This window comes from Phytophthora sojae (genome assembly GCF_000149755.1).
Source record: "Phytophthora sojae unplaced genomic scaffold PHYSOscaffold_14, whole genome shotgun sequence".
Classification (NCBI taxonomy): domain Eukaryota; phylum Oomycota; class Peronosporomycetes; order Peronosporales; family Peronosporaceae; genus Phytophthora; species Phytophthora sojae.
The window spans coordinates 758045-782188 of record NW_009258128.1 but is presented as its reverse complement, the minus strand read 5'-3'; the positions used below and the strand labels follow the sequence as shown (position 1 = coordinate 782188).

General features: G+C 56.2%; 9 protein-coding genes across 9 annotated transcripts; 3 read left to right on the top strand and 6 right to left on the bottom strand.

The window, feature by feature from the left end:
- Positions 1-331: 331 nt before the first annotated feature.
- On the top strand, positions 332-2059 carry PHYSODRAFT_356141 (hypothetical protein; the record flags this gene model as incomplete). Its single annotated transcript, XM_009539918.1, has 2 exons — positions 332-844; positions 1799-2059. Coding segments are annotated over 2 exons (663 nt in total), but the record flags the coding sequence as incomplete, so codon positions are not given.
- Positions 2060-3078: 1019 nt separating this feature from the next.
- On the top strand, positions 3079-4645 carry PHYSODRAFT_566078 (hypothetical protein; the record flags this gene model as incomplete). Its single annotated transcript, XM_009539917.1, has 1 exon — positions 3079-4645. A coding segment is annotated over exon 1 (1248 nt), but the record flags the coding sequence as incomplete, so codon positions are not given.
- Positions 4646-5832: 1187 nt separating this feature from the next.
- Positions 5833-6556, bottom strand: PHYSODRAFT_289123 (hypothetical protein). Its single transcript, XM_009539916.1, has 3 exons — positions 6285-6556; positions 6120-6210; positions 5833-6045 (listed from the first exon to the last, which is right to left on the bottom strand). Exons 1-3 carry the CDS (start codon positions 6513-6515, stop codon positions 5912-5914), a joined length of 456 nt encoding a protein of 151 aa, XP_009538211.1. The 5' UTR covers positions 6516-6556; the 3' UTR covers positions 5833-5911.
- An 875-nt stretch (positions 6557-7431) lies between these two features.
- Positions 7432-9719, bottom strand: PHYSODRAFT_566070 (hypothetical protein). The gene is made up of 5 exons (XM_009539915.1): positions 9322-9719; positions 9003-9240; positions 8875-8942; positions 8465-8650; positions 7432-8392 (listed from the first exon to the last, which is right to left on the bottom strand). Exons 1-5 carry the CDS (start codon positions 9386-9388, stop codon positions 7836-7838), a joined length of 1116 nt encoding a protein of 371 aa, XP_009538210.1. The 5' UTR covers positions 9389-9719; the 3' UTR covers positions 7432-7835.
- A 1058-nt stretch (positions 9720-10777) lies between these two features.
- On the bottom strand, positions 10778-12434 carry PHYSODRAFT_531827 (hypothetical protein; the record flags this gene model as incomplete). The annotated part of the gene is made up of 2 exons (XM_009539914.1): positions 10778-12047; positions 12133-12434. 2 exons carry the CDS (start codon positions 12432-12434, stop codon positions 10778-10780), a joined length of 1572 nt encoding a protein of 523 aa, XP_009538209.1.
- Positions 12435-14364: 1930 nt separating this feature from the next.
- On the bottom strand, positions 14365-16529 carry PHYSODRAFT_532444 (hypothetical protein; the record flags this gene model as incomplete). Its single annotated transcript, XM_009539913.1, has 3 exons — positions 14365-14433; positions 14517-15692; positions 15831-16529. The coding sequence occupies 3 exons, from the start codon at positions 16527-16529 to the stop codon at positions 14365-14367; spliced, it is 1944 nt and encodes a 647-aa protein (XP_009538208.1).
- A 2765-nt stretch (positions 16530-19294) lies between these two features.
- On the bottom strand, positions 19295-19950 carry PHYSODRAFT_341579 (hypothetical protein; the record flags this gene model as incomplete). The annotated part of the gene is made up of 3 exons (XM_009539912.1): positions 19295-19582; positions 19652-19838; positions 19874-19950. 3 exons carry the CDS (start codon positions 19948-19950, stop codon positions 19295-19297), a joined length of 552 nt encoding a protein of 183 aa, XP_009538207.1.
- Positions 19951-21401: 1451 nt separating this feature from the next.
- PHYSODRAFT_431607 (hypothetical protein) lies at positions 21402-21706 on the top strand (the record flags this gene model as incomplete). Its single annotated transcript, XM_009539911.1, has 2 exons — positions 21402-21463; positions 21529-21706. Coding segments are annotated over 2 exons (240 nt in total), but the record flags the coding sequence as incomplete, so codon positions are not given.
- A 423-nt stretch (positions 21707-22129) lies between these two features.
- Positions 22130-22621, bottom strand: PHYSODRAFT_341577 (hypothetical protein; the record flags this gene model as incomplete). Its single annotated transcript, XM_009539910.1, has 1 exon — positions 22130-22621. One exon carries the CDS (start codon positions 22619-22621, stop codon positions 22130-22132), a length of 492 nt encoding a protein of 163 aa, XP_009538205.1.
- Between the last annotated feature and the right edge of the window lie 1523 nt (positions 22622-24144).

Below are 24144 nucleotides of genomic sequence, written 5' to 3'. Positions count from 1 at the left end.
GCCGACTACCGAGCTGCCGGAAGTCGAGTCCACTGTTGCGCCGACGTCGACGCCCTCGACGCCGTACGACAGCACGGACGCGCCGACCGCTACCGAGGGTGCGACTGAGACCGAGGCCCCGACGCCGGCGCCGACCACCGCTCTGCCGGAAGATGAATCGACCCCCGCGCCGACTACCGAGCTGCCGGAAGTCGAGTCCACTGTTGCGCCGACGTCGACGCCCTCGACGCCGTACGACAGCACGGACGCGCCGACCGCTACCGAGGGTGCGACTGAGACCGAGGCCCCGACGCCGGCGCCGACCACCGCTCTGCCGGAAGATGAATCGACCCCCGCGCCGACTACCGAGCTGCCGGAAGTCGAGTCCACTGTTGCGCCGACGTCGACGCCCTCGACGCCGTACGACAGCACGGACGCGCCGACCGCTACCGAGGGTGCGACTGAGACCGAGGCCCCGACGCCGGCGCCGACCACCGCTCTGCCGGAAGATGAATCGACCCCCGCGCCGACTACCGAGCTGCCGGAAGTCGAGTCCACTGTTGCGCCGACGTCGACGCCCTCGACGCCGTACGACAGCACGGACGCGCCGACCGCTACCGAGGGTGCGACTGAGACCGAGGCCCCGACGCCGGCGCCGACCACCGCTCTGCCGGAAGATGAATCGACCCCCGCGCCGACTACCGAGCTGCCGGAAGTCGAGTCCACTGTTGCGCCGACGTCGACGCCCTCGACGCCGTACGACAGCACGGACGCGCCGACCGCTACCGAGGGTGCGACTGAGACCGAGGCCCCGACTCCGGCGCCGACCACCGCTCTGCCGGAAGATGAATCGACCCCCGCGCCGACTACCGAGCTGCCGGAAGTCGAGTCCACTGTTGCGCCGACGTCGACGCCCTCGACGCCGTACGACAGCACGGACGCGCCGACCGCTACCGAGGGTGCGACTGAGACCGAGGCCCCGACTCCGGCGCCGACCACCGCTCTGCCGGAAGATGAATCGACCCCCGCGCCGACTACCGAGCTGCCGGAAGTCGAGTCCACTGTTGCGCCGACGTCGACGCCCTCGACGCCGTACGACAGCACGGACGCGCCGACCGCTACCGAGGGTGCGACTGAGACCGAGGCCCCGACTCCGGCGCCGACCACCGCTCTGCCGGAAGATGAATCGACCCCCGCGCCGACTACCGAGCTGCCGGAAGTCGAGTCCACTGTTGCGCCGACGTCGACGCCCTCGACGCCGTACGACAGCACGGACGCGCCGACCGCTACCGAGGGTGCGACTGAGACCGAGGCCCCGACGCCGGCGCCGACCACCGCTCTGCCGGAAGATGAATCGACCCCCGCGCCGACTACCGAGCTGCCGGAAGTCGAGTCCACTGTTGCGCCGACGTCGACGCCCTCGACGCCGTACAGCACGGACGCGCGGACTGATGAATCAACCCCTGTGTCGACAAACCCTACCATTTACACCGAGGATGAGGTCACACCTGAACCTACTCGGGTTTCTGACGAGGAGAACGAGGTGTACGCACCCGAGTTTCCCAAGCTGCAATTCTTAGCGACTCCTATGCCTTCGACCCCGGTCGACATCGCCGACGAGTTGAATGCGCCTGTGCCTTCGACGGTTGCTGATGAGGCCGATGAGGCTTTTGAGCCCGAGTCCCCGAAGCTGCAGTATTCGCCATCCCCCGCTCCGACTGCTCCGGTTTTTAGTGGCGAGGAACAGATGCCTCCTGCAGCGGAGGGCGGTGAAGTCTACACACCGGAGGGCGAGGTCCCGTCGGAAGTTGTGGCGCCGGCACCTACGGCACCGATTTCTCAACTCGAGCAGGCATATCCCGTGCAGAGCAACCAGGGGCAGGACGACTACCGGCAGACGGATGTCAGTGGCGAGGACACCCGGACAGTCGATCAGCCCACGTCCGTGCAGCACCCATCCTGCGGATAGACCTCATAAAGCTTCCTCGTGAAGTCTAGCTGGTAGCTAGGCTAGTCTCCTAGAAGTGAAGTTGTATATCAGTCTAAGTAACGTAATGCATTTCTCTAAATCTTGTATGTGAGCAGTTTCTTACAAACCTTTGCGACAACGAATTGCGTACGTCATTCAGTCCTGCACTGTGACTTGCACGAATATTCCAGCGCCGTCCAATGGGACCATGCAGGCGTTCGCAGCGCCTTCTTATGCGGTTTTATCATGATAGTACTCGAGCTGAGAACTTATCGTTTAGCATGACGCGGAGCTGTAAGCCAGCATCTAGTGCAGTGCTGTTGGACTCGAAGTCTTGGTACCAGGAGGAGGCTATGGGATGAAACAATATCTCAGGCTGAGACAAGCGCCGCACAAGTTTCGTACAGTTCGTGTGTGCAGCTATCATTTATCGGCACGCCAGCTTCAATCCAAGCTTCAAACTAACCCCAGCGCAACAAGGATATGCTCATGACTCTCTTGTCGGTGACAGCCCATGCAGCAGTGCCAAGAGCTCGTTCATTGACTGCATACAGCAGTGCCAAGAGCTCGTTCATTGCAGACTAATCGAACGAACAACAACCGACTACCCAAAGATCTAGCCTCGAAGTCCTCGTCTCAGTGAGCTCGAACTCGACTGGTATCCAGCTGCAGCCACCGCACGTCTTGGTGAGCGGCAGGCAGGACAGCCCGCCGGTTTGACTTGTGGTTCCACCCCCCGCGTTGCCACCCAGCGCCGGCACCAGCCGGTAACGGGTCTCCGATCTATTGGGGGCGTGCACCAGCGAGCCCAGCGCGGAGCAACCATATCGGCGGCGAATGACCATTCTCGCCAGCAGTGGCCGGTGTCGGCACCGACTCGACTTGAGGGGATGCAAAAACGAGAAGTATCCAGCATAACGGACGGACAGAGCAACTCAACCGACGGACGGCAACCATCAGCAACGACTACGACTACATGAGTGCATGTTAGCTAGGCTGAGGCGTATAGAGACCGAGAGGATGGTCCTATGGCTCGTCAACCGGTCGAAACTAGTGCGCGCTCCAGCAGCGCACAAAAGGATAAACTAGTTTAAGCTATCGGCAAGCCGACACCGGCAGCATTCGGCACGGCGTAGTAATGCGTGAAGTTGCTGTCAGATAGCTGTCTTCCAGGAGCGTGCTGCGTAGCCACGCCGCTCGTACCCAGGGGTCAGAATGGTGGGGTTTCAGTCGCCATCCGGTCGCTGCGAACGGCGCCATGGCTGGCCAAGGCTTCAGGCGTTGCAGCGCGATAACTGAAAGCGAAACACTCGCGATTCTGGCATCGTGCTCGAATCTGAAACCCATTCCCCAATTTTCCAACTCGTTGGAAAGTTACCTACCCACCCCACTCCACCCCAACAGTGTACCTGAGCCTGTCAAGACACCGACCGAAAACCTCCTCCAAACATGGTGAAGATTGTCCGCTCCGTCGCGCTCAGCGCAGTGGTTGCTGCCGCCTTGCTCGCGCCCGCTCAGTCGACATCGTTCGAGTGCAACCCCGTGACCTACACGGCCAAGGAAGGTTGCGACCCGCAGCGTGCTGGACCTCCGGGCGATACTTGTGAGGTTTACGTCCCCGAATGCGAGACCGACAAGGCCGAGAGCGCTAGCAACAGCCGCAACCGCTTCTTGCGTCACCTAGAAGACGCGGCCAACGCGGACGTCTCGGACCTGGAGAAATTCTTCGGCGAGAGCTTGGAGCTGGACTTCACGACGCTGAAGAACGAGTACTCGTCGGCGTCGGCGGCGACGATTCCGTGGCCGGGCAGCTACTGGCCGACGTACCAGGACAGCATCAACGTCATCTGGAAGTCGGGCGAGGCCTGCGCGAGTGAGAAGTACGCCAACGCCTTCGGTCTCGACCCCACCGACTTCAAGAACAAGATCTCGGCAAAAACCGGCATCGACTCGCGCAAGAGCAGCACCGCCTGCTCGGCGGACGCAGACTGCAAGTCCCGCAACGACGGCAGCGTGTGCGCCAAGCGCAAGGGCGCCACCAGCGGCTACTGCATCCCGACGTGGTACGGCATCTGCCACGCTTGGACGCCGGCCTCCATCCTCGAAGCGGAGCCCAAGTGCGACGTCGTCAAGAATGGCCAGACGTTCCACGCCATGGACATCAAGGCGCTGCTGACGGACATCTACGACGGCTCCTCCATCAAGACGATCTTCACGGGCGCGCGCTTCAACGGCCCCGACAGTCCAGAGAAACTGGACGCATACGGGCGCTACAACAGCGACTCGCGCCGTGACTTGGGCGCTGGGTTCTTCCACGTCGCCATCAGCAACATCATGGGCAAGCACAAGCAGTCCTTCATCGTCGATGTCGTCGCCGGCGCCCAGGTGTGGAACCAGCCTGTCCGGTCGTACGATGTCCAGACCATGGAGCTCGTGGATGTTGCCACGGCCTCCAAGCAGTACTTCGGCAAGGACACGTACCCGTTCAACTCGGACATGGTGTACCTGGCGTACGTCAAGACCAAGTTCAGCTGGATCGTCGAAGCCTACGCCGATGGTGCGCTCGTCTCGACTGGAAAGGTCGACAAGTACACGGTCTCCAACGACTACGAGTACCTGCTCGAGCTGGACGCCAACTACGCCGTCATCGGTGGCGAGTGGGTGGGCGAGTCCAAGACCGACCACCCAGACTTCTTGTGGTTCCCGACCGCGAAGCCCGATGCAAGCACCGTCACCAGCACTGGTCTGAGCTACGCCAACGTGAAGGAGCTGCTCGAGCTGTCCGTGTCTTGTGGCGCTTCCGAGGGAGCGTCGGAGAGTGCATCGGAGAGCGCATCTACTAGCGCGTCGGCTGGTACGTCGGAGGAGGCGTCAGCTAGTACATCAGCTAGTACGTCGGAGAGCGCATCAGCTGGTACTTCAGCGAGCACGTCCGCCAGTGCCTCGACCAGTGCTTCGGCGAGTGCTTCTGCCAGTTCGTCCGCCAGCACGTCAGCAAGTACGTACACCAGCGCCTCCACCAGTGAATCCACTAGTGCGTCCAACAGTGCGTCCACCAGTGCCTCGGCCAGTACGTACACCAGTGCTTCAACCAGTGCGTATGGAAGTACGTCCACTAGCGGGTCCACCACTGCGTCAGCGAGTACTTGGGCATCAACCAGCGCGTCAACTGCGTCGGGAAGCTCTGAGGATGCCAGTGTGGCCTCGAACGCTTACGGAAGCGGAACCAACGAGGAGGCTTCAGCAGGATCGATCGGGTCGGCTTCGGCGTACGGAGAGGGCTCTAGCGAAGCTCGCAGCGCGTCGGAGACGGGGTCTTCCGGGTCTGCTGCCACCATTCCGACTGGCAAGGGCAAGGGCGGCAAGCTCGGCACCACCGACGCCACCGAGACGTACACCAGCAAGAAGGTCACGACTGAGCAAGGCGTTGCGAACCTTCCTAGCGGAAAATACGCTTTGATGACGCCAAGCACCTCGACCTCGACCTCCACGGGATCGACTGAGGGGGTCACTGCAACCAGTGCACCTAGCTGGAAAGATACTCTGACCCTGATTGCCACCAGCGAGAGTTCCACGGGCGGCAGCTCCACTGTTTCGTCTACCACAGACGATGAAGAGTCGACCGCCACCACTGTCACCGACGCACCGTCGAGCAGCGGAGATGAAACCACGTCGACGACGACGACGACGACGACGAACCAGGCTTCCGTGCACAACAGCTGCAAGTAAGCGCCTCGGGTCCGTAGCCAGTTTGGGCACCCATCTACATACTGCACATCATGACGTAGTTCTTGCATTTGTTAGAACGCGAAAAATACACGCCTCGTTTTGAAGTCATTTGGAAATGTGAGCATATGAGCAAGTTAAACCACGCTCGCAGCCTTCAAGTAGCAATAAAAGGATCGCAATTAAGGAAATATCAATAGGCACCACCTGATAAGCTGGACGCAATTGTCCAGCCACCTACGTGCGGTGGCCGAGCAGAGGCTCATCGCGCCCAGTTACTTGAGCGAACTGCTCCCACTGCGCCGGCGTGATACTGATGATGCTTTGTGTTGACGGGGGCAAGTTCTTGTCCTCTTCTCCCTCGTGGTTATCTGCCATTTCAACACAAGTTCTTAGTAAAAACATAACCCACTCACTCGTACACACCTCAGCTTTAGCAACTTACAGATGTAGGGCATCCCCGTCTCCTCATCAATGCCAACTTCCGCCGCGCTGTTACGCACTAAGAACGACGTGTCAAACAAATTCTCCACCGTCTACAACAACGGAACCCAGCACCAAATTAGCATCATCACCCCCACTCATCAACTTTTACAGCCACTCCACCCACCTGCGTGAAGCTCTTGGGGTTGATCACCACGTCGAAGAGCGGCTGGCGGCGGCGCGGCTCGCGCTTGCCCAGCGTGGTCAGCGTGGACTGCAGCACCTCGAGCCGGCGCGCCTGCGCGTCCTTGCGGTCCTTCTTGTTCGTGTACTCGGTGGGCTGCGCCTCCTGCGCGGCCGTGTCCTCCTGCGCGCGGCGCGCGCGCTTGCGCACCTTGCGCACGACCTCCGTGTCCATCAAGCCAAACAAGAAGCTGATCTCGGGCACCGAGCGGAAGCACGCGCCCGCGGCGTTGCCCAGCGTGTTCCAGTCGAACTGTCCGTGCTGCGACTCCATGGCGCAGGCGTCCTGCGTGGCGCGGATGAGGTCTTGTGTGTCGTACTTGGTGAGGTCGCTGGAGCCCAGCGCCTGCGACTGCTTGGCCACGGCCACGTTGAGCTCGTCCAGGTTGCTGGCGTCCAGGTTGGCCTCGCGCGGGTAGCACACGCTGTCGTACATGTGGTCGAGCTCCTGCGTGTGCGCGTCGAACGTGTCGCTCGTGAGCTTGGCCAGGTCCGAGGCGTTCTCCTTGATGCTCTGCAGCAGCTCGCGCTCCTTGTAGCGCACGTGGCGCCGGTCCTTCTCCGTCAGCTGCGAGTTCTCCAGGAACCCCTTGCGGGTGCGCACGGGCGCCTCGCGCGGCTTGGCGCGGCGGCGCGGCGCGGCGTCGGACTCATCCTCTTCGTCTTCGTCGTCGTCTGGGACCACGGCGCGCTGCGTCTTCTGCTCCTCCTCGCTGTCCTCGTCGTCTTCGTCGCGCGTACGGCGCCGCTTGCCCATGGTGTTTGCCGCCAAATGGTGTGGTATACAAATGGCAAGTGAAATGTGAATGTTGCACCAAGTGATAGCCTACATTCCAGCAACATGCAGATTAATGCATTATTTTTCAGCATAACTTTAGGAATTCATTGGTCATGAGAATGGTGGCGGAGATGATTCGAACAAGATGACGCAGATACTTTTGAACGGGCTGGCGCTGCATGCAGTCCCGCGGTGGCAGTGCTTCCGTGTGATTAGTGCGCGTGTTGAGCGTCACGCTGCGGTTGACTCGCGGCGTATCGGCCCTTGAGAAGAGCTCTTCTACCGCTAGATGGCAAAATGATCCCCACGAGTTAAAAGCGACTGCATGGACACCAGACCACTCACTGCATTCTTGCAACGGACCGATGGTGTCAACGTCATTACGTAATACTACTACTAATTAACTCTCTCTCTCTCTCTCCTGCTTCACTCGGCTGCCAAGGGCCGAGACGCTGCCTGCCTGCTCAGGGGGAAGCCTGCGCCTCATTCAGTGCTTGGGCCTGGAATAAATCTACTATTGGTGGAGCTGCTGCGCGGGGAGGGGGCGCGCTTGCCAGCGAGTCGGGCTCTGGTCGACGCTGCCGTCGACGCCTTCACCATTTGAATCGCTGCTGCTGCCGGCGCCTTCCATACCCCGCGGTCCTGTGCTGCTCCTGTGTTTTGGTTGTGTTTCACGCCCTGCTGCCGACTGTGCGAGCTTGATAAACTTGACCACGCCTACAACTCGACAGCCAGCGAATCTCGATCGCGCGCCGTGCTGTATCCCTGCTCCAGACTCGGTCGACGACCTATTGACCTGTTGCTTGAGCTTGGTCGGCGGTCCGTCGTGTAGCTGCCGGACAGGATGCGCTCGTTCGGGTAGCTGCCTCCGGCCATGCCGGCCAGGTCGCCCGAGCTGTTGCGCATGTGCACGGGAGCGAGGCCGATTCCTAACCTATCCGCGCTATCGCTGTTGGCCGGGTTCGCGTACATGGGCTTGAACTCGTTCGTGAAGCTACCCGAGCTCCCGGAGCGCGCGTGGCCGCGGGTACTTGTCGGCGCCTGCGAAAATAGAGTCGGGGTTGGAATAGCGCCAGCGCCCATGACATCCGGGCGCGGGCGGGGGTACTGCTGCTGGTAGTAGCTAGCGTCCGCCTGGTCGTCCTCGTTCTCGTACAAGCGGTTCCGCGCCTTGCAGTAGCACGACAGCACTGACACGACAGCCACCGTGAAGACCAGCACGCCACAGCAAATAATTAGCGCGATCTGCCATGTCTTCAGGCCGTTGCTGCTTGCTGCTCACATGCATCCACCCGAAACGTCAATAAAAACCGTCGCTAGATACCAACTCGTTAACAGTCACTCACATGTGTCGGTCGTTCCGCTGCCGGCATCGCCAGCGTTGTCGCTGGAGCTCGAGCTGCTGGTCGTCGTCGTTGTTGTAGAAGTGCTCGAAGTGCCGTTGTTTGTGTCTGTGGTGGAGGAAGAAGTACCAGAGGTTGAATTCGACGCAGTACCTGAAGTAGCAGCAGGAGACGTAGTGGCGGGCGCATCTGTAAGCGTTAATTCATCCAGCCAGCGTCATAGCAACAACAGGGGCATTACCATAAATCGAGATGAGAGGAGAAGCAACGACGCCAGACGCCAAACGAAGCAAACAAAATAATAAAAACACAAACCACGATAAAATACAATAGCAGCACAACAAAATCAAGCACACAGCACGTCAGAACGAACGATACCCCCACATCTCCATCAAGCCACTATGCTTCTTTACCTGTCGTGGTAGTCGTGGAGCTGGTCGAGCCCGTCGTCGACTTGGACGACGTGGTCGACTTGGTGGAGCTGCTGGTGCTCGTCGCCGACGACCCCGACTTGGACGACGTCGAGGATGAGGTGCTGGACGAGTCCGACGAGTACGTGCAGTCGCCGCAGTCTGTGCCGTACGTGCAGGTGCCGTCGCTGTTGATGGCGTAGCCGATGACGACGCCATTAGTCTCCGAGTAGCACTGGCCGCAACTGCAGCTGCCGGAGCCCGTGCGCGTGGCCCCCGACCCGGTGCAGCTGCATCCAGCTGTGCCCCCCGGCCCGAAGCCCGTCAGCTCGGTCGTGTAGCAGATCTCAGCGCAGGCCGCGGCGTCCACTAAATCAATACATAAAAAAAATAAATGGTTAGCACTGTCATAGCCAACAGGAGGGAGGGGCACTTAGGGGGGTTAATTACCTGGCGCTGTCCACGCTGAGAGCGCGACGCTGGCCGCCAGCGCGGCGAAGACGACCCAGGAGCGCATGCTGCCGGCGCGTTTAGGCTTGTGCTATTAGCGCGTTGCTTGAACTGGCGCAAGCGCTTGGCGAGAGACAACGGACAAAAGCCACACGACCGAACAGACGCGCGGGCGGAAGCGGGGCGTGAGTGGCTTGGTGGCTTTCCGCTCCAGCAGCCGGCGACGACGCACCTCAATCAATGACACGGACGCGCTGACCACAAGGCGACGACCTCCCGCAGGCAGGAAGGCAAGAAGGTGATCGATCAATCCAATCGGTTACGATTTACTGTAGCCCGCCGCCAAGCCAAGTCTTGGTCCAAGCCGGCAGGAAGCGTGCGCCAGCGGGGAAAGAGCGGGGGGAACGATAATGAATCCTTTGCCAAATGCTGGCCAACTCGGTCCGAATGTCTCCAGGAGGGAGAAAGGGCGGAAGTGGCGCCGATTACGGTGACGTGCAAGTAACGTGATTCAGTGTTCTGTTTAGTACAAACGTGCTGGATAATGATTTATGTAGTGTCATTTTACTGTATTAGGTTAGATAATCGCAGACGACGCTTCGAAATTCAGGTGTACCGGGAAAATGGTACTGCTCACGTGACACCTTCGTTGTTGGCGATGATGACAGCCCGCCAAGCCAGACGCTGCGGGGGCCAAGTGCCTCTAAGATCGCGGCAGCCGGCGGCGGCGACGAACACTTTTCATCGTGGTGCTTGCATGGACGTGTACAGTTCATGCAAAGTCGCCGTGGCGGGGAGCAACTCGCCGCTGGCCGACATGCCTGACTTGAGTGAGTAAGTGAGTGAGTGCCTTGCGACAACGGTGATCGCCGTCAAGATGGGGCGGGGCGCACGTTGAAGTGGAACCCGCGCCAGATTGTGGATACCCAAGCTGTGGGCCACCGAGTCGAAGGCCTTCGGTCGACGTGGCGGCGAGTGGTGCCAGCCATGCTCGTTAGTGGCGAGCGACTCCGGCGTGGGTATGTGGAATTTTTCACGGGCATCTCTCTGCAAGCAAAACGCCGTCGGTTGCTGCTTGATCAGCAGCGAGCTCGCGGCTGGTTGCGAGTATGGTGTTGTATACTAAATAGCGCAGCGAGGTGGCCATCGAGGTCAGTTAGCTGGCTGGATAGTGCTTGTGAGCGGGGGACAGCCTACCAGTCGTCAGGAGGCTCGGTTATTCCTTCCTGGATAGGCGAGGGACACCCGCGCTGGTGCCGCACGGGCTCATCATGTCCATTTTGGGCACCGCCAGCAAAGCGTTCAAGTTGGGACAAAATGGAGCAGTCTTACATACAAGCGAACTAACTAGTTTATTTGATCGTCATAATATCGGAAGGTCGGTTCTCGGGGGACACGTTGATGTCCCCCGCTGTCCTCCTTCTCGTGAATTGGTGGACAAAATCGGAGGCTGCACTCACTCGAGGATCGTAATCCGCCCTTCGTGCTCGGGATACGCCAGTAGCCGCTTCTTCATCATGAAATCGGCCACGACCTCGGGGATCTTGGCGGCCTCGCGCAGGACCTCGCCCTTGAGCCACGATGAGCAGCCGTCACCTCCGCCAGCAACGAACTTGGACGTGGCCACAAGGAGCTCCGCGTCCAAGTCCACCGGCTCGCCATTGTCGTTCAGCATTTTGGTGACTGCAGGCGGGTTGGACTGCATGTCGATGGTCAGCTTTAGCCCAGACACGTGCGGGTGTGAGCCGCTCTGCTGCGGGTACTTGTACAGATGCTGGATGAATGCGTCGCGCAGGTCGCTACCCTTAATCCGGACCAGCACAGCAGGCCGCGGGAACGGCATCTCGTGCTTGAGGATGCCCACAGTCACGTTCGACTTGGCCAGGTACTCCTTATCTCCTCGAATGAATCCGCCGTTGATGAAGCCGATGTCAGCAGCCAACTCGCTGCGCAGTGCGTCGGCCACCAAATTGCCTGCGTTGCTCTCCCCTGCTCGTAGAAGAGCAGTCCGAGTGGATAAGGTGGTCGCCAGCGTAGCGAGGACGCGCTCATTCTGCTCGGGGTCATTCGCACTCTCCATTTCGCGCATGTATTTGTAGATGATCTGCTGACACGCCGGCTGCGGCGGCATGCGCGCGTTCGCGATCATACTCCACTGCGGCAAGACTGAAAGTCCGCGTTCAGGGTGATCTGCTGACCGATACAATTCAAACTCAAGCTTCGCCAGCCAGAAGGCGTTCTGTCCGGACTTGTGAATGAACGTCTTGCCCTCGTACATCGTGAACGGTTCGTGGTCGTGGCCGCCGAGCATCACGTCGATGCCAGGGACGCTCCGCGCGAGCTTTTTGTCCTGTGAAATCGATAAATGCGTGAGAGCCACGATAAAGTCCGCTCCTTGCGCTCTAAGCTCATCCACGCATCTTCGCGAAGTTGAGAACACGTCGTCGAACTTGACCGTGGATCCAGGGAACGACAGCGTCGGCGTCTCCTCCGTGCACACGCCAAAAACGCCCAGCTTCAATCCGTCCTTCAGCGTGATCAGCTCCGTATCCACCACGCCATCAAAGAGCGCACCCGTTGCAGCGTTTAGCACATTGGACCCAAACCACTTGGCCGTCGAGTCGCGCATGCGTGCCTTGAGCTCGTCCGCGCCAAAATCAAACTCGTGGTTGCCCAGCACCACGTATTCAATACCCAAGTGGTTCATAAGCTCGATCATATGTGCACTGTCAAGCGCAAACATTCACAAAATACAATTTAGTACACTCAACAACGTTGTGCACCACCAGCCAGTGTTCCCTTTCAGCTCACCCTTTGAAGTGCTCGCCCATCTCCGAGCCCGAGAGGAAGTCTCCGTTCAGCGTCACGAGCAGCGTGACGTCCTCGGGCAGAGCCGCCTTCTGTCGCTCCAGCAGCGTGGCGAACTCTGCCATGCCGCCGTGGCCGTGCTCGTTCGGGGTCATGTCGTACACGTCGTTCACCGACAGGATGACGAGCTTGGCCCTCTGGTCGCCCGTGGGCGGCTTGGCGGGCTCAGCGCTGGCCGGCACCTGGTCCGGAGTGGCGTCGGTCGCGGTAGGCGAAGGCGGCAGCGGGTCTGTGGTCTCCGTCATGGCGTCGAGGAATAGTAAGAGTGGACAAGATTGGGATAATAGGACAGCTCAGGTCTGCGCCGTGGCCGAATTGGGAGTGATCAATGCAGCCTGTAACGATCCCATGGCGAAAGCTGAAGAAGATGGCGCCACGGGATTGGCTGAAATGCGGTTTTGGTGGTCGGACACTTTTGATTGGCGCAGCTGCGACATGGGTTGATTGTGCGCATGGCTACATGATAATACTGTTCCGGGCGCGCTATTTCTGGCAACAAGCTGCTCGTGCATTACTGCGGACGAGGGTTTGGTAGTAGTGGGAATATTGGCTAGTAGTCATACTACTACTTTCCAAATTCTGGCAATAGTAGAATGATATATCTATTAGTAGTGAGGCATCGGTGGTACTAATATGACTACTAATATGACTACTAATTATGACTATTTGACCATCATTCCGAATTCCGACCGCAATGGTGCTTACTGGCCTCCATATGCGAAGTATGAACTACAACTGTAGGTGCGCACTGGCCGTTGTCATCCTAAGAGGATCCCTCACGAAAGACCCGGTTTAGACGCGCTTGGCGACGAGCAGCGTTCAAGCACGAGTAAGTTTTCGCGATCCTCCGCGAACCAACAGCACACGTAAATGCTTCCTCAAAGCTGCTCAACCCTCCAAACCTTTATATTGCGTCTTCTATTTCACACGATCTTCGTTATTGCACTCTACCTTGCCTGAGTATTGCGGTCGGCGCATTGCTCGGTCACAAGCGATAGAGTGAGGTACTTGATTTAGAGTAAAGTGATGACTTCTGAGTAACCTCGCAAATGCCTTCTGGTTTCTTTGAAAAGATGCCATGCCCAGTATGGCAACCTAGAAAAAAGAGGAGGTAGGCACAGCGCAAGTATACATGAGGAGGAGATCATCGGCATACATGTACTAACGAGAAGAGGTTAATAGGAAAGTTAAGCGTCGTCAAGCCAAAGACTATACAAACACCACCCCAGACTGCTTGTAATATGCTATTCACTTCGCTTGTGACAGTGCAACAGCCAGCACCTTACGTTGATGTATCTAGCTTCTAGTTTATACAGCAAACTAACTCCAAAAGAAATAATGTACTCGAAAGTTGAAGCATGTTACTCTTACTTAGAAGTTAGGAGAATACTTGGGAGTAAGGACGATTCTCAGATGTACAGTTGAGTGTAGGCTCCTGGGAGTAGGCATCTCCGCATTAAAGTCCCTGGTAACACGAGTGCGGCCGCAAAATTAGTATGGCGAGCTGCTTAGTACAATTGAAGCTACAAAGGCAACCACGAACAGCAGTGTTACCTTTGAGATAACGTTAGCTTGCATTTTGTCACACAGCACGTTGTTGCACAAATGATGCACCTGTCGGCCGCATACACAGCACGGAAAAGTCTCCGATATGGCACTTTGGTGGCAATCACTCTTCGCGCATTTCATGGCACGTTTGCGTGAAGTTGGAAGCCTAATGAGGGATCCTGACTGGTGCGTGGCCACTCGTGCGATCTGCCGTCGGTTGAGGAATGGGTACATTAGTAGTGAAAATAGTACTACTATCCATGTTTCGTTTGGCTACTATATAAATAGTACTACTAATGGCTCCAATCCCAGAGCTATAGTAGTAGTAATAGTAGTAGTAGTATGCCTACTAACGCTACTATTCTGGAGACTACTACCAAACCCTGCTGCGGACGATAATCATTTCGCGGGGCTAAATCTGTGCCCTCGTCCTCATCACTTCGCTGAAGCCTTGATGATCAATGTGTTCAAGTCAAGAAACAGTGTGGGGAGGGCACAGTGAGTATATTTCTCTTTAGTATATCGATCGGTTCGTGCTGGTCAAGAAGATGAGGTCTTCTGCCCGAAAGCCACTCCCGAATTCCACGCTACTTCTACCAAAACTTTATTTCTACCTTGCCTGCTCCCTTAGAAGAGCTTGCTCACGGCATCGCGCACGCTGGCATCGTCGGCCTCGTTGGCGAGGGTCACAGTCAGCTGTGGAGCACAAAGCACAACACGAGCACAAGTTAGTATCTTCACCTCAATAGCCCCGATGCCTGACGCAGCAATGAACGTACCAGAGGGTCCGCCTTCATCTCGCGCTCGATAGCGAAGCGCGCGTTGGCGTTGCGTGCCCAGGCACGACGAGCCACGCCGTTGTTGACGTCCCAGCCGAGCATGCACGCAGCCTTCTCGCGGGCGTCCTCCGAGCCGTCCAGCACCATTCCGAAGCCGCCGTTCATCACCTCGCCCCAGCCAACGCCTCCGCCGTTGTGCAGCGCGATCCACGTAGCGCCACGAGCAGCGTCGCCCAGCGCGTTGTGCACCGCCATATCGGCGCAGAAGGCAGAGCCGTCCGTCACGTTGGAGGTCTCACGGAACGGGCTGTCGGTGCCGCTCACGTCGTGGTGGTCGCGACTGAGCACCACGGGCGCCGAGATCTCGCCGCTAGCGACAGCAGCGTTGAAGGCCATGGCGATCGTGCCACGACCCACGCGGTCGGCGTACAGGATACGAGCCTCCGAGCCCACGACGAGCTTGTTGTCCTCGGCCGCTTCGATCCAGCGCAGGTTGTCACGCAGCTGAGCCGCCACGCGCTCGGGCACCTCGGGCTCGGCCAGAAGGTCACGCAGCACACGCGCAGCAATCTCGTCCGTCTTCTTGAGATCCTCGTGCTTGCCCGACGTGCAGACCCAGCGGAAGGGGCCGAAGCCGAGCGAGAAGATGTCGCCCATGATGTCCTGCACGTAGCTCGGGTACTTGAACGCCGTCGTGGAAACCGCAGCCTCCTCGGGCTTCACACCGGGACGCAGCACATCAGCACCGGCACGCTGGGCCTCAAGCAGGAACGAGTTGCCGTAGTCCCAGAAGCGCATGCCCTTGGCGGTCAAGCGGTTGACAGCGACGGCGTGGCGACGGAGAGACTCCTGCACCAGCTCCTGGAAGCGCGCGGGGTCCTCGGCCATGACACGCTGGGACTCCTCGAAGGTGAGCTGCACGGGGTAGTAGCCGCCGTTGTACGGGTTGTGCAGCGACGTCTGGTCCGAGCCCAGCTCCACCAGCAGCTCGCCCGTAGCCTCGGCCTCGTCAGCGAGACGCTCCCAGAGCGTGACCACGTTGCCGTGGTAAGCCAGACTCACCACCTCACCCTTGGCCTTGGCCTCACGGATGCGAGCCACGCACGCGTCCAGGTCGCTCACGACCTCGTCCACCCAGCCCTGCTCGTGGCGCTTCTTCACCGCGGACTCGTCGATCTCAGCCGTGACGGAGATGACGCCCGAGATGACGCCGGCCTTGGGCTGAGCGCCGCTCATGCCACCCAGACCCGAGGACACGTACACGGTTCCGCGCGTGTTCTCGCGCTGCAGGTACTTGCGGCAGGCGTTCAGGACGGTGATGGTCGTGCCGTGCACAATGCCCTGCGGACCAATGTAGCAGTAGCTGCCGGCCGTCATCTGGCCGTACTGCGTGTTGCCCATGGCGTAGGCCTTGTCGTACTGCGCGCGCGTCGAGTAGTTGGGGATCATGAGGCCGTTGGTGACGACCATGCGCGGGGCCGCCGGACGGCTCGGGAAGAGACCCGCGGGGTGGCCCGAGTACATGACGAGCGTCTGCTGCTCCGTGAGCTCCGACAGGTAGCGCATGGTCAGCAGGTACTGCGCCCAGTTCTGGAAGACGCTGCCGTTGCCGCCGTAGGTGACGAGGTGGTTGGGGAACTGCGCGACCCTGCGGTCGAGGTTGTTCATGATCATGAGCATGATGCTGGCCGCCTGCTTGCACTTGGCCGGGTACCGCTCGATCGGGTACGCCTTCATCTCGTACTGCACGGGGCGGAAGCGGTGCATGTAGATGTGGCCCTCGTCCTTGAGCTCCTGCGCGAACTCGGGCGCCAGCGTGGCGTGGAACTTCTCGGGGAAGTACCGCAGCGCGTTCTGCACCGCCAGCACCAGGTCGTCCTTGGACAGGCCGTCGATGTTGCGGTGCGGCGCCTTGGGCACCGTCGGGTCCGGGTGGTTGCCCGGGTGCGCCGGCAGCTCGGCCGGGATGCCGACGCGCAGGATGCTCAGGTCCACGGACGGAGTCGAGGCCATTGTGAGGAGATGTGGAGGCGGTCGCTTGCGAAGCGCGCGGTGGGTTGAGGAATGAGCAGCGGCGGCATTGGCGGCATTTGACGGACGGGTGCGATGCACGTCAAGAGGCGTAGCCGATCTCAAGGACAAGTTGACGTTTGACGACTGTGTATTCTGATACTTGGCTACGGTGGTATGACACACTTGTATTCTCTACGTACTTGGATCGATATATGTTTATTAGAGTATGTTTATAGTGTTGTCCTGTTAGTACCTATATCTGAAGCCATTTTAGTTTCAGAGGTCAATTCTGCGTCTAATCAATAGTGGAAAACAGTACATCGCTCGATAGAGTTGACAGAAATTACGCCTTCATATACTGACATAACGATATTTAGCACATGTAGTGCTATGTTAAAAGTCAAGGGCAATGATTACTCTGCAAAGCATTGAATGTTGGTGTCTGCTACAACAAAAAACATGGTTAGTTGGTGACGCGCGCCTCGTGTCCAGGTAGGGGGGGGGATGGGCAAAAGCGACTTAATCAAGGTCTTATGCGCCTCTATCGGGCCTTTAACGTTGGGCGGCCAATCAGCGCCCGCCTTTACCCCACGAATCAAACTAAATAATGCAGTTTCTTATTACTTAATACTAAAAAAACTGATAGTGCGGGTCATGCTAATTGCGTATCCATACTAACTGTAAATAGCGAAACCAGGATAGTACAGTAGCAAGGTCAAATGACCAAGCTATTTTATTTACTCACCTACTCACCCCTCTACGCGAGCCCTAGGCAAAATACAGTATGACGAACACACCAAGACAAAGCAAAATACAGCAGAGCACAACACAGCAAGCCGAAACGACGTGGAGCATTGGAAAGAGAGAATGTTCGGCTATCAACACAAGCCACTGGATAATTCGTCGAGTGTACAGAACACACCGCCGAATGGTGATATCATCACTTACGCTGCAACAAGGATACTAGATTTCAGCTCATGCAAGTAACTCAATAACCTTTTCCAATATAAAAAACAACACAGCAAGCCCTGGTCCTGACCTAGACAGTATATTTAAGCCAAGACTGATCTGGTCCGTTACAAGTATGCTAATCAGCTGGCTGGAAACGTTACAATTTTTCCTAAGTATTATATTTTGTTATAAATTGCTTTTTCTGAAACATGCCAGAACACATTGAGCTGCGACGCGTTTCCACACGACCCACATTACCTATTCAGCTTTAGCGAGTACGGTACCCACGCTAGCTGCATATTTACCGAACGCATGGGTGGTTCGGCACAAGGCGATACAGCACGAAGAGATACCTTCTGAGCAACCTGATGATCTCCGAGTCTCGGAGTAAAGCCGCGAGCTCTGTATACATTCAACAGTAGCTAGTTCCCAACCACCACGCTCATTCCATTGGACGTCGGCTGATTCAGCAGCCAGAGAGTGTAGTGCGTCCACCTAGGTAGCCCGGTGGACGTAGCGAGAGAGATAGAAGTGCGAGGCAGACACGCCAACAGTACCAGACAGCTACTGGCCGTCGGACCAGACGTCCTTCGGATAGGAACGGTGGGGAGGACACATTATCGGCGACCGGCACCCCCGGATAGGGTCTTTGGGCTGTGTCCCGCAGGTAATCCGTATTTCTCTATCTACTTCGAGCTCAGGAGCTCAAGCCCGAGCGCGGCGAGCGAACTCCCTTGCCCTTACGATCATGACAGGCTTCGCAGTTCCTGCCACGACCTCTGTGGTCTCTAGCCACAGTCCCCACCACCCTACTGTGTTACGCCCTCATTGTGCACCAATCATCCTAATCTCTGCCTCACCTTTAGCTTTACTGGAACCCGTGTACGGCGCCACTCTCTTGCTGTATTTAGTCTTAACTACTCGCCGACCGGGAACAATCTCAACTGAGGGCCGAGCGGTCAGCCGCACGCTCGTTGCCCCCACCTACGAAGCCTCCTATCCTCTACCTACGATAGGGCCCTTCCTAACCTATCTGCTCTCACTGTCTCTCAGCCGCACGCCACTCGCTCCGTCGCCGCCTCTCCTATCTGCATACTACTTGTCCATCGCTCTTCACCGTGTCCGCCCTCCTGCGATCTTTTGCATGGCCGACATCTGGCCTTGAAGTTGTAGGATACCGCCCGCAGCCGGTGCCTCCAGCCCACTGACTCGCCTCCGCCACCATCCAACTGCCGCTGCCACACTTCGCGCCCCGACTCCTCTTCGTCACTCGTTCGTCAAGTCGATGACGACTCGAGTGCGCTGCTACCGCCGTCTGTTAGCCACGCGACAGGCCGCACTACTACAGATTCATCATTACCGTATTCGAATTGCTACTAGTAGTAACTTTCGCGCATGTTATTTTGAGCTACTTAAAGCATGCAAAAACGTTAGTAAACTCAAGTAGTTATTGAAGACGCCACTCGGTTAAGCCGGAAAACGAAGTTCCGTCAGAAAGTAGGGATCGAAATAGCGGTCGTTGATAATCATTTACCAGCTCTTTTGCTTGCTCTCGTCTTATTAGGTTGTCATCGCCCCAGAGCACAGCGTTGGTTCTGCACTGTGAGTTTCGTGAAATAATATTGTACATAGTAAGGATGATTCTGGAGCGCAATCCAAAACACGTTAGGATTATTGCAATGCTTTTGGACACATACCGTAATCCTCATGTCAAAGGTGGTGAGGAAAAACAACGGTACTCGTCGTTCGCCTTTGACATGAGCATTACTTACAAGAAAAAAAATCCAAGAGTGAACATATGTATTGGAGCCTTGTTAAACGACAGCGCTGTCAATGATGTCCTCCCAGTCAATAACGCGAAATGCATCTAGCGCTTCTGGCTGCTCTACTACGTTGTTGATGAGGGGCTGAAGCTCCGGGTCTTCGTCAAGCTCTTCGCCTGCAGGATCTCCGGCCGCATTGGTGTGCGCGCATCTGCGAAAGCCAGCGGCAATTGTCGTCCGTGGTAAGCCCTCCCACGCGCGAACCACCCACTCCATTATCGTGCAGCGTTGGGGGGCTTTCATCTTGAACGTCTCCGAGCCCGCGTGTACAGCAAACTCCTGAAGTTGCTCGCGCAGATAGTGTACCTAGTAGCCCCTCAATCGATCTTTCATCGGCTTTATCCATACATCATCAGCCGGTTGGCTTAACCAGGTCAGACCAGGAGGCACCTTCTCCAGGAGGATGTTGAGCGATCTAGCATACTCATCGACACCATCGACCCAGTGGCCGCTAAAGTCGTCTAGAAGCAGCATAATGCGGGGGCTGGAAAGATCGCGATCACCAAAATGGTAGCGCAAGAACTCCATCGTCATGCTGCCAGTCCACCAAGCCGATTAGTTGCCATAGACTTGAACGTCATGTTGTTGCTGAAGCGCTTCAACTTCCTTCCAAACATGTCGTCCAAACCCGTGGCGCACCCGCTCATTTTCGGCTCGAACGTCGGGGACCTTTGAAGGTTTAGACTTCAGCATCACGAATGGCGTGTACCGTAAACCACGGGTTCATTGCAACAGGGGTAAAAAGTCCTTGTCTATTAATTTTCTTCATAGTTTTTACACGTGAAAAGTCAACTCGCTCCCTGAACCAACAACCCCTCCTCTGCTCGCGCAAAATGACATCCGCTATTTTACTTTTCGCGCGCAACATGCCCAGCAGCCCAAAGAACACCAACAAGAAAAAGCTACAAGTATGTATTTACTTTAAGGTTCTGCACCTACTGATAAGCTAATATTTGCTGTATCTGTAGGCACTCAAGGTGCTTTAGGCGACAAGTGCGACTGTAGTGGCAGTTGCGTCTGCTGTTGGGGTCAACCGGTCGACGCTTCATCGCTGGAAGAAGGACGCCAGTCGTATCGCTGAATCGAGCCCCAGTCAGTGCTTTGCCGGCCCCAATGCACGTGCTCACGTATACGTCCAGCAGCCTGAGCTCGAGCAGAGGTATGGTTCTCAAAACATGTATGCCTTTTGAATTTTTCTAATTGCATTCTGATGTCGTTAAACGTATGTAGGCTACTCGAGTGGATTGTCAACGTGCGCAAAAATAGATATCTTTGTGTGTCTACCAACTGCCTACTGCTTATGCACTCGAAGTTCGCCCCCGCCCTCTTCGCGTCACGGTCCCGGGCGGCTAGTTTGATGTTCATCCGTCGTTTCCTCAAGCGCAATCGGCTGACGGTGCGGCGGATTACTCACAAGGGCCGTAAGAAACGGTCGGATATGGAGGTAAGCTACGGTTTTGTTCAATTGAAGGTGATTACTGTTTTCTAACTATTTGACTACTTATGTATGTTTACAGGAAGTTGCGAATGTGTTTTCGCACTCTATCCTGCGTACCGTAGAGGTAGATGGGACCAAACGGCTGTCTATATTGACATGAATGGACGCACCACGGTTGACTTCGTGGGCGCTCAAACGGTCGACGTCGTGCAAGGTAAGGATGTCATTTTCAGTACGTTATGACGCTTTACTAACATTTTGAACGTACATGTAGGAAGCGCGATAAACGGCTTCCGAGTGTCCGTGTTCCTTGCTGCGTCGGCCACGGGCGAGAAGCTGCCTCTGTTTATTGTTTTTGCAGGTGTGCCCGGCGGACCCGTATCCCAAGAGGTGTTCAACCCTGCTTTTGGAGCGGCGTCCGCCGAGCATACCGTGCAGACGAACGCGTACTGCGACGCCACGGTCATGCTGGACTGGATCGAAAGGGTACGTGTTTTGGTATGCTACGTGTATTGACATTTACTAATTTGACTTGGTTTCACTATGGGTTTGGAAGCCGTCAGTCGACGGATGCAAACTACTGATTCTGGACAGCTTAACAACCCACAAGATGGCGTCGGTCCGGTACGCCTTGCAACAAGAATGCTGCACGCAGGTCGAGTGACTGGCATATGTCAGCCCATGGACGTCTCTGTGATGAAGGCTTTCAAGAACCACATTATGTACGTACTCTTATTCTTAATTATACTGATGCTGTCATTTACTTACTCTGTGCTACGTTTTTAAGGAATGCTTACCTGCAGTATCATCTCGAGCACCCGTTTCTGGCGACTGCGCGCGAGAAGCGAGCCCTGATGTCACGCCTTGTGGCCGAAGCCTGGGACGCGGTACCTGCCACGGTGATTACCAACGGCTTCATCAAGGCCGGCTTGATTCCAACCGGCCCCCGAGACCGCAGTGCCCGCTTCCGGGTTCCCGATGTGTCGGCTAGCAATGCGCCACTTGTATGCGATGAATAAATTTGCTTTTCCGTTTTTTTTTTCAATAACATACTTTATGTGGCACAGAGTGGGGGTGTCACCCCTATGATTAAATCTTTAAGAGTCCTTTTTTGGTGTTTTTACGGGGTGATGCACTACCCGTGGTTTACGGTACTTGTTCCCGTCAGAATCCCCGATGTGATACGCTCCTTGTCCTTTTTACTGCTTTTCACCCAAAAGGTTATTGCGTTTATTGAAGCAAGAGTAGCATGTCGAGGAAGATGCCAGTTTGGTCAGCGTTGTAAATTCTGGTCACCCCTTCAATGTACGCGCGGTGTCGGACCTTTTTAGCGAATTCTTGAGCCCGCAGTTCAGCATCGCGTGGAGTTTCCTGTCCGTGGCGTGTCTTTACGCGAAATGATAGCCGATGACGCCAGGTAAAACTGCGCCGCGACTGCCAGGATGCCGAAAAGTGCTCGGGTAGGATATCAGCTTCTTGGCAAACTCGCACGCCTGCAGCTTGAGCATCATGGGCGAGATTGGGAATCCCTCGCACCTAAAGTCGTTCACCCACTTGACGATCCGCTCCTCGACGTCGGCTGGCAGTGTGAGTCCTATGCCGGGTGGTCGGGCACGGAATTGAGTTGCTAAACGCCCGCTCCGGGCACGTTCTTCAAGCGAGTCGAGCTGCCGACGCCACTTGTAGACGGGCTTCGCCTTACTGATGACTTTCTTCGCGCCGCTTATACCACTAAAGTAGCGGTCGAGGGTGGCCGTCATGCTTTGAGACTCGTCGAGGTGGCGAAGGACTTCCACCTTGAAAGCCACCGAGTAGGCTTGATAAACGAAGCGCGTTGGCTGGCGGCCATTGCCTCGGACGCGCTGTCGGCCGCGCCGCATGCTTGAGACTGCAAGTTGAGTTGTGAGAGCTGGAGGAGGTTGCACCGAGTAGCGGGGCAGCAGATGGTAGCTCGCCTCCAGGTACAACACCAACCAAATCTAACTCGTGCCCACCAACCGCCGCACCAGCAAAAATCTCTACTCCTCCACCAACCGATTGTCACGATACTCAGTACACTTTTTTTTCGTATTTGTGGGTTGAATGTATACAGAGTTCGCAGCTTTACTTCGAGACTCAGAGAACATCAAGAGTAGCTCGGAAGGCATCACGTGCCGAACCACCCATGCGTTCAGTAAACATGCAGCTAGCGTGGGTACCGTACTCGCTAAAGCTGAATAGGTAATGTGGGTCGTGTGGAAACGCGTCGCAGCTCAATGTGTTCTGGCATGTTTCAGAAAAAGCAATTTATAACAAAATATAATACTTAGGAAAAATTGTAACGTTTCCAGCCAGCTGATTAGCATACTTGTAACGGACCAGATCAGTCTTGGCTTAAATATACTGTCTAGGTCAGGACCAGGGCTTGCTGTGTTGTTTTTTATATTGGAAAAGGTTATTGAGTTACTTGCATGAGCTGAAATCTAGTATCCTTGTTGCAGCGTAAGTGATGATATCACCATTCGGCGGTGTGTTCTGTACACTCGACGAATTATCCAGTGGCTTGTGTTGATAGCCGAACATTCTCTCTTTCCAATGCTCCACGTCGTTTCGGCTTGCTGTGTTGTGCTCTGCTGTATTTTGCTTTGTCTTGGTGTGTTCGTCATACTGTATTTTGCCTAGGGCTCGCGTAGAGGGGTGAGTAGGTGAGTAAATAAAATAGCTTGGTCATTTGACCTTGCTACTGTACTATCCTGGTTTCGCTATTTACAGTTAGTATGGATACGCAATTAGCATGACCCGCACTATCAGTTTTTTTAGTATTAAGTAATAAGAAACTGCATTATTTAGTTTGATTCGTGGGGTAAAGGCGGGCGCTGATTGGCCGCCCAACGTTAAAGGCCCGATAGAGGCGCATAAGACCTTGATTAAGTCGCTTTTGCCCATCCCCCCCCCCTACCTGGACACGAGGCGCGCGTCACCAACTAACCATGTTTTTTGTTGTAGCAGACACCAACATTCAATGCTTTGCAGAGTAATCATTGCCCTTGACTTTTAACATAGCACTACATGTGCTAAATATCGTTATGTCAGTATATGAAGGCGTAATTTCTGTCAACTCTATCGAGCGATGTACTGTTTTCCACTATTGATTAGACGCAGAATTGACCTCTGAAACTAAAATGGCTTCAGATATAGGTACTAACAGGACAACACTATAAACATACTCTAATAAACATATATCGATCCAAGTACGTAGAGAATACAAGTGTGTCATACCACCGTAGCCAAGTATCAGAATACACAGTCGTCAAACGTCAACTTGTCCTTGAGATCGGCTACGCCTCTTGACGTGCATCGCACCCGTCCGTCAAATGCCGCCAATGCCGCCGCTGCTCATTCCTCAACCCACCGCGCGCTTCGC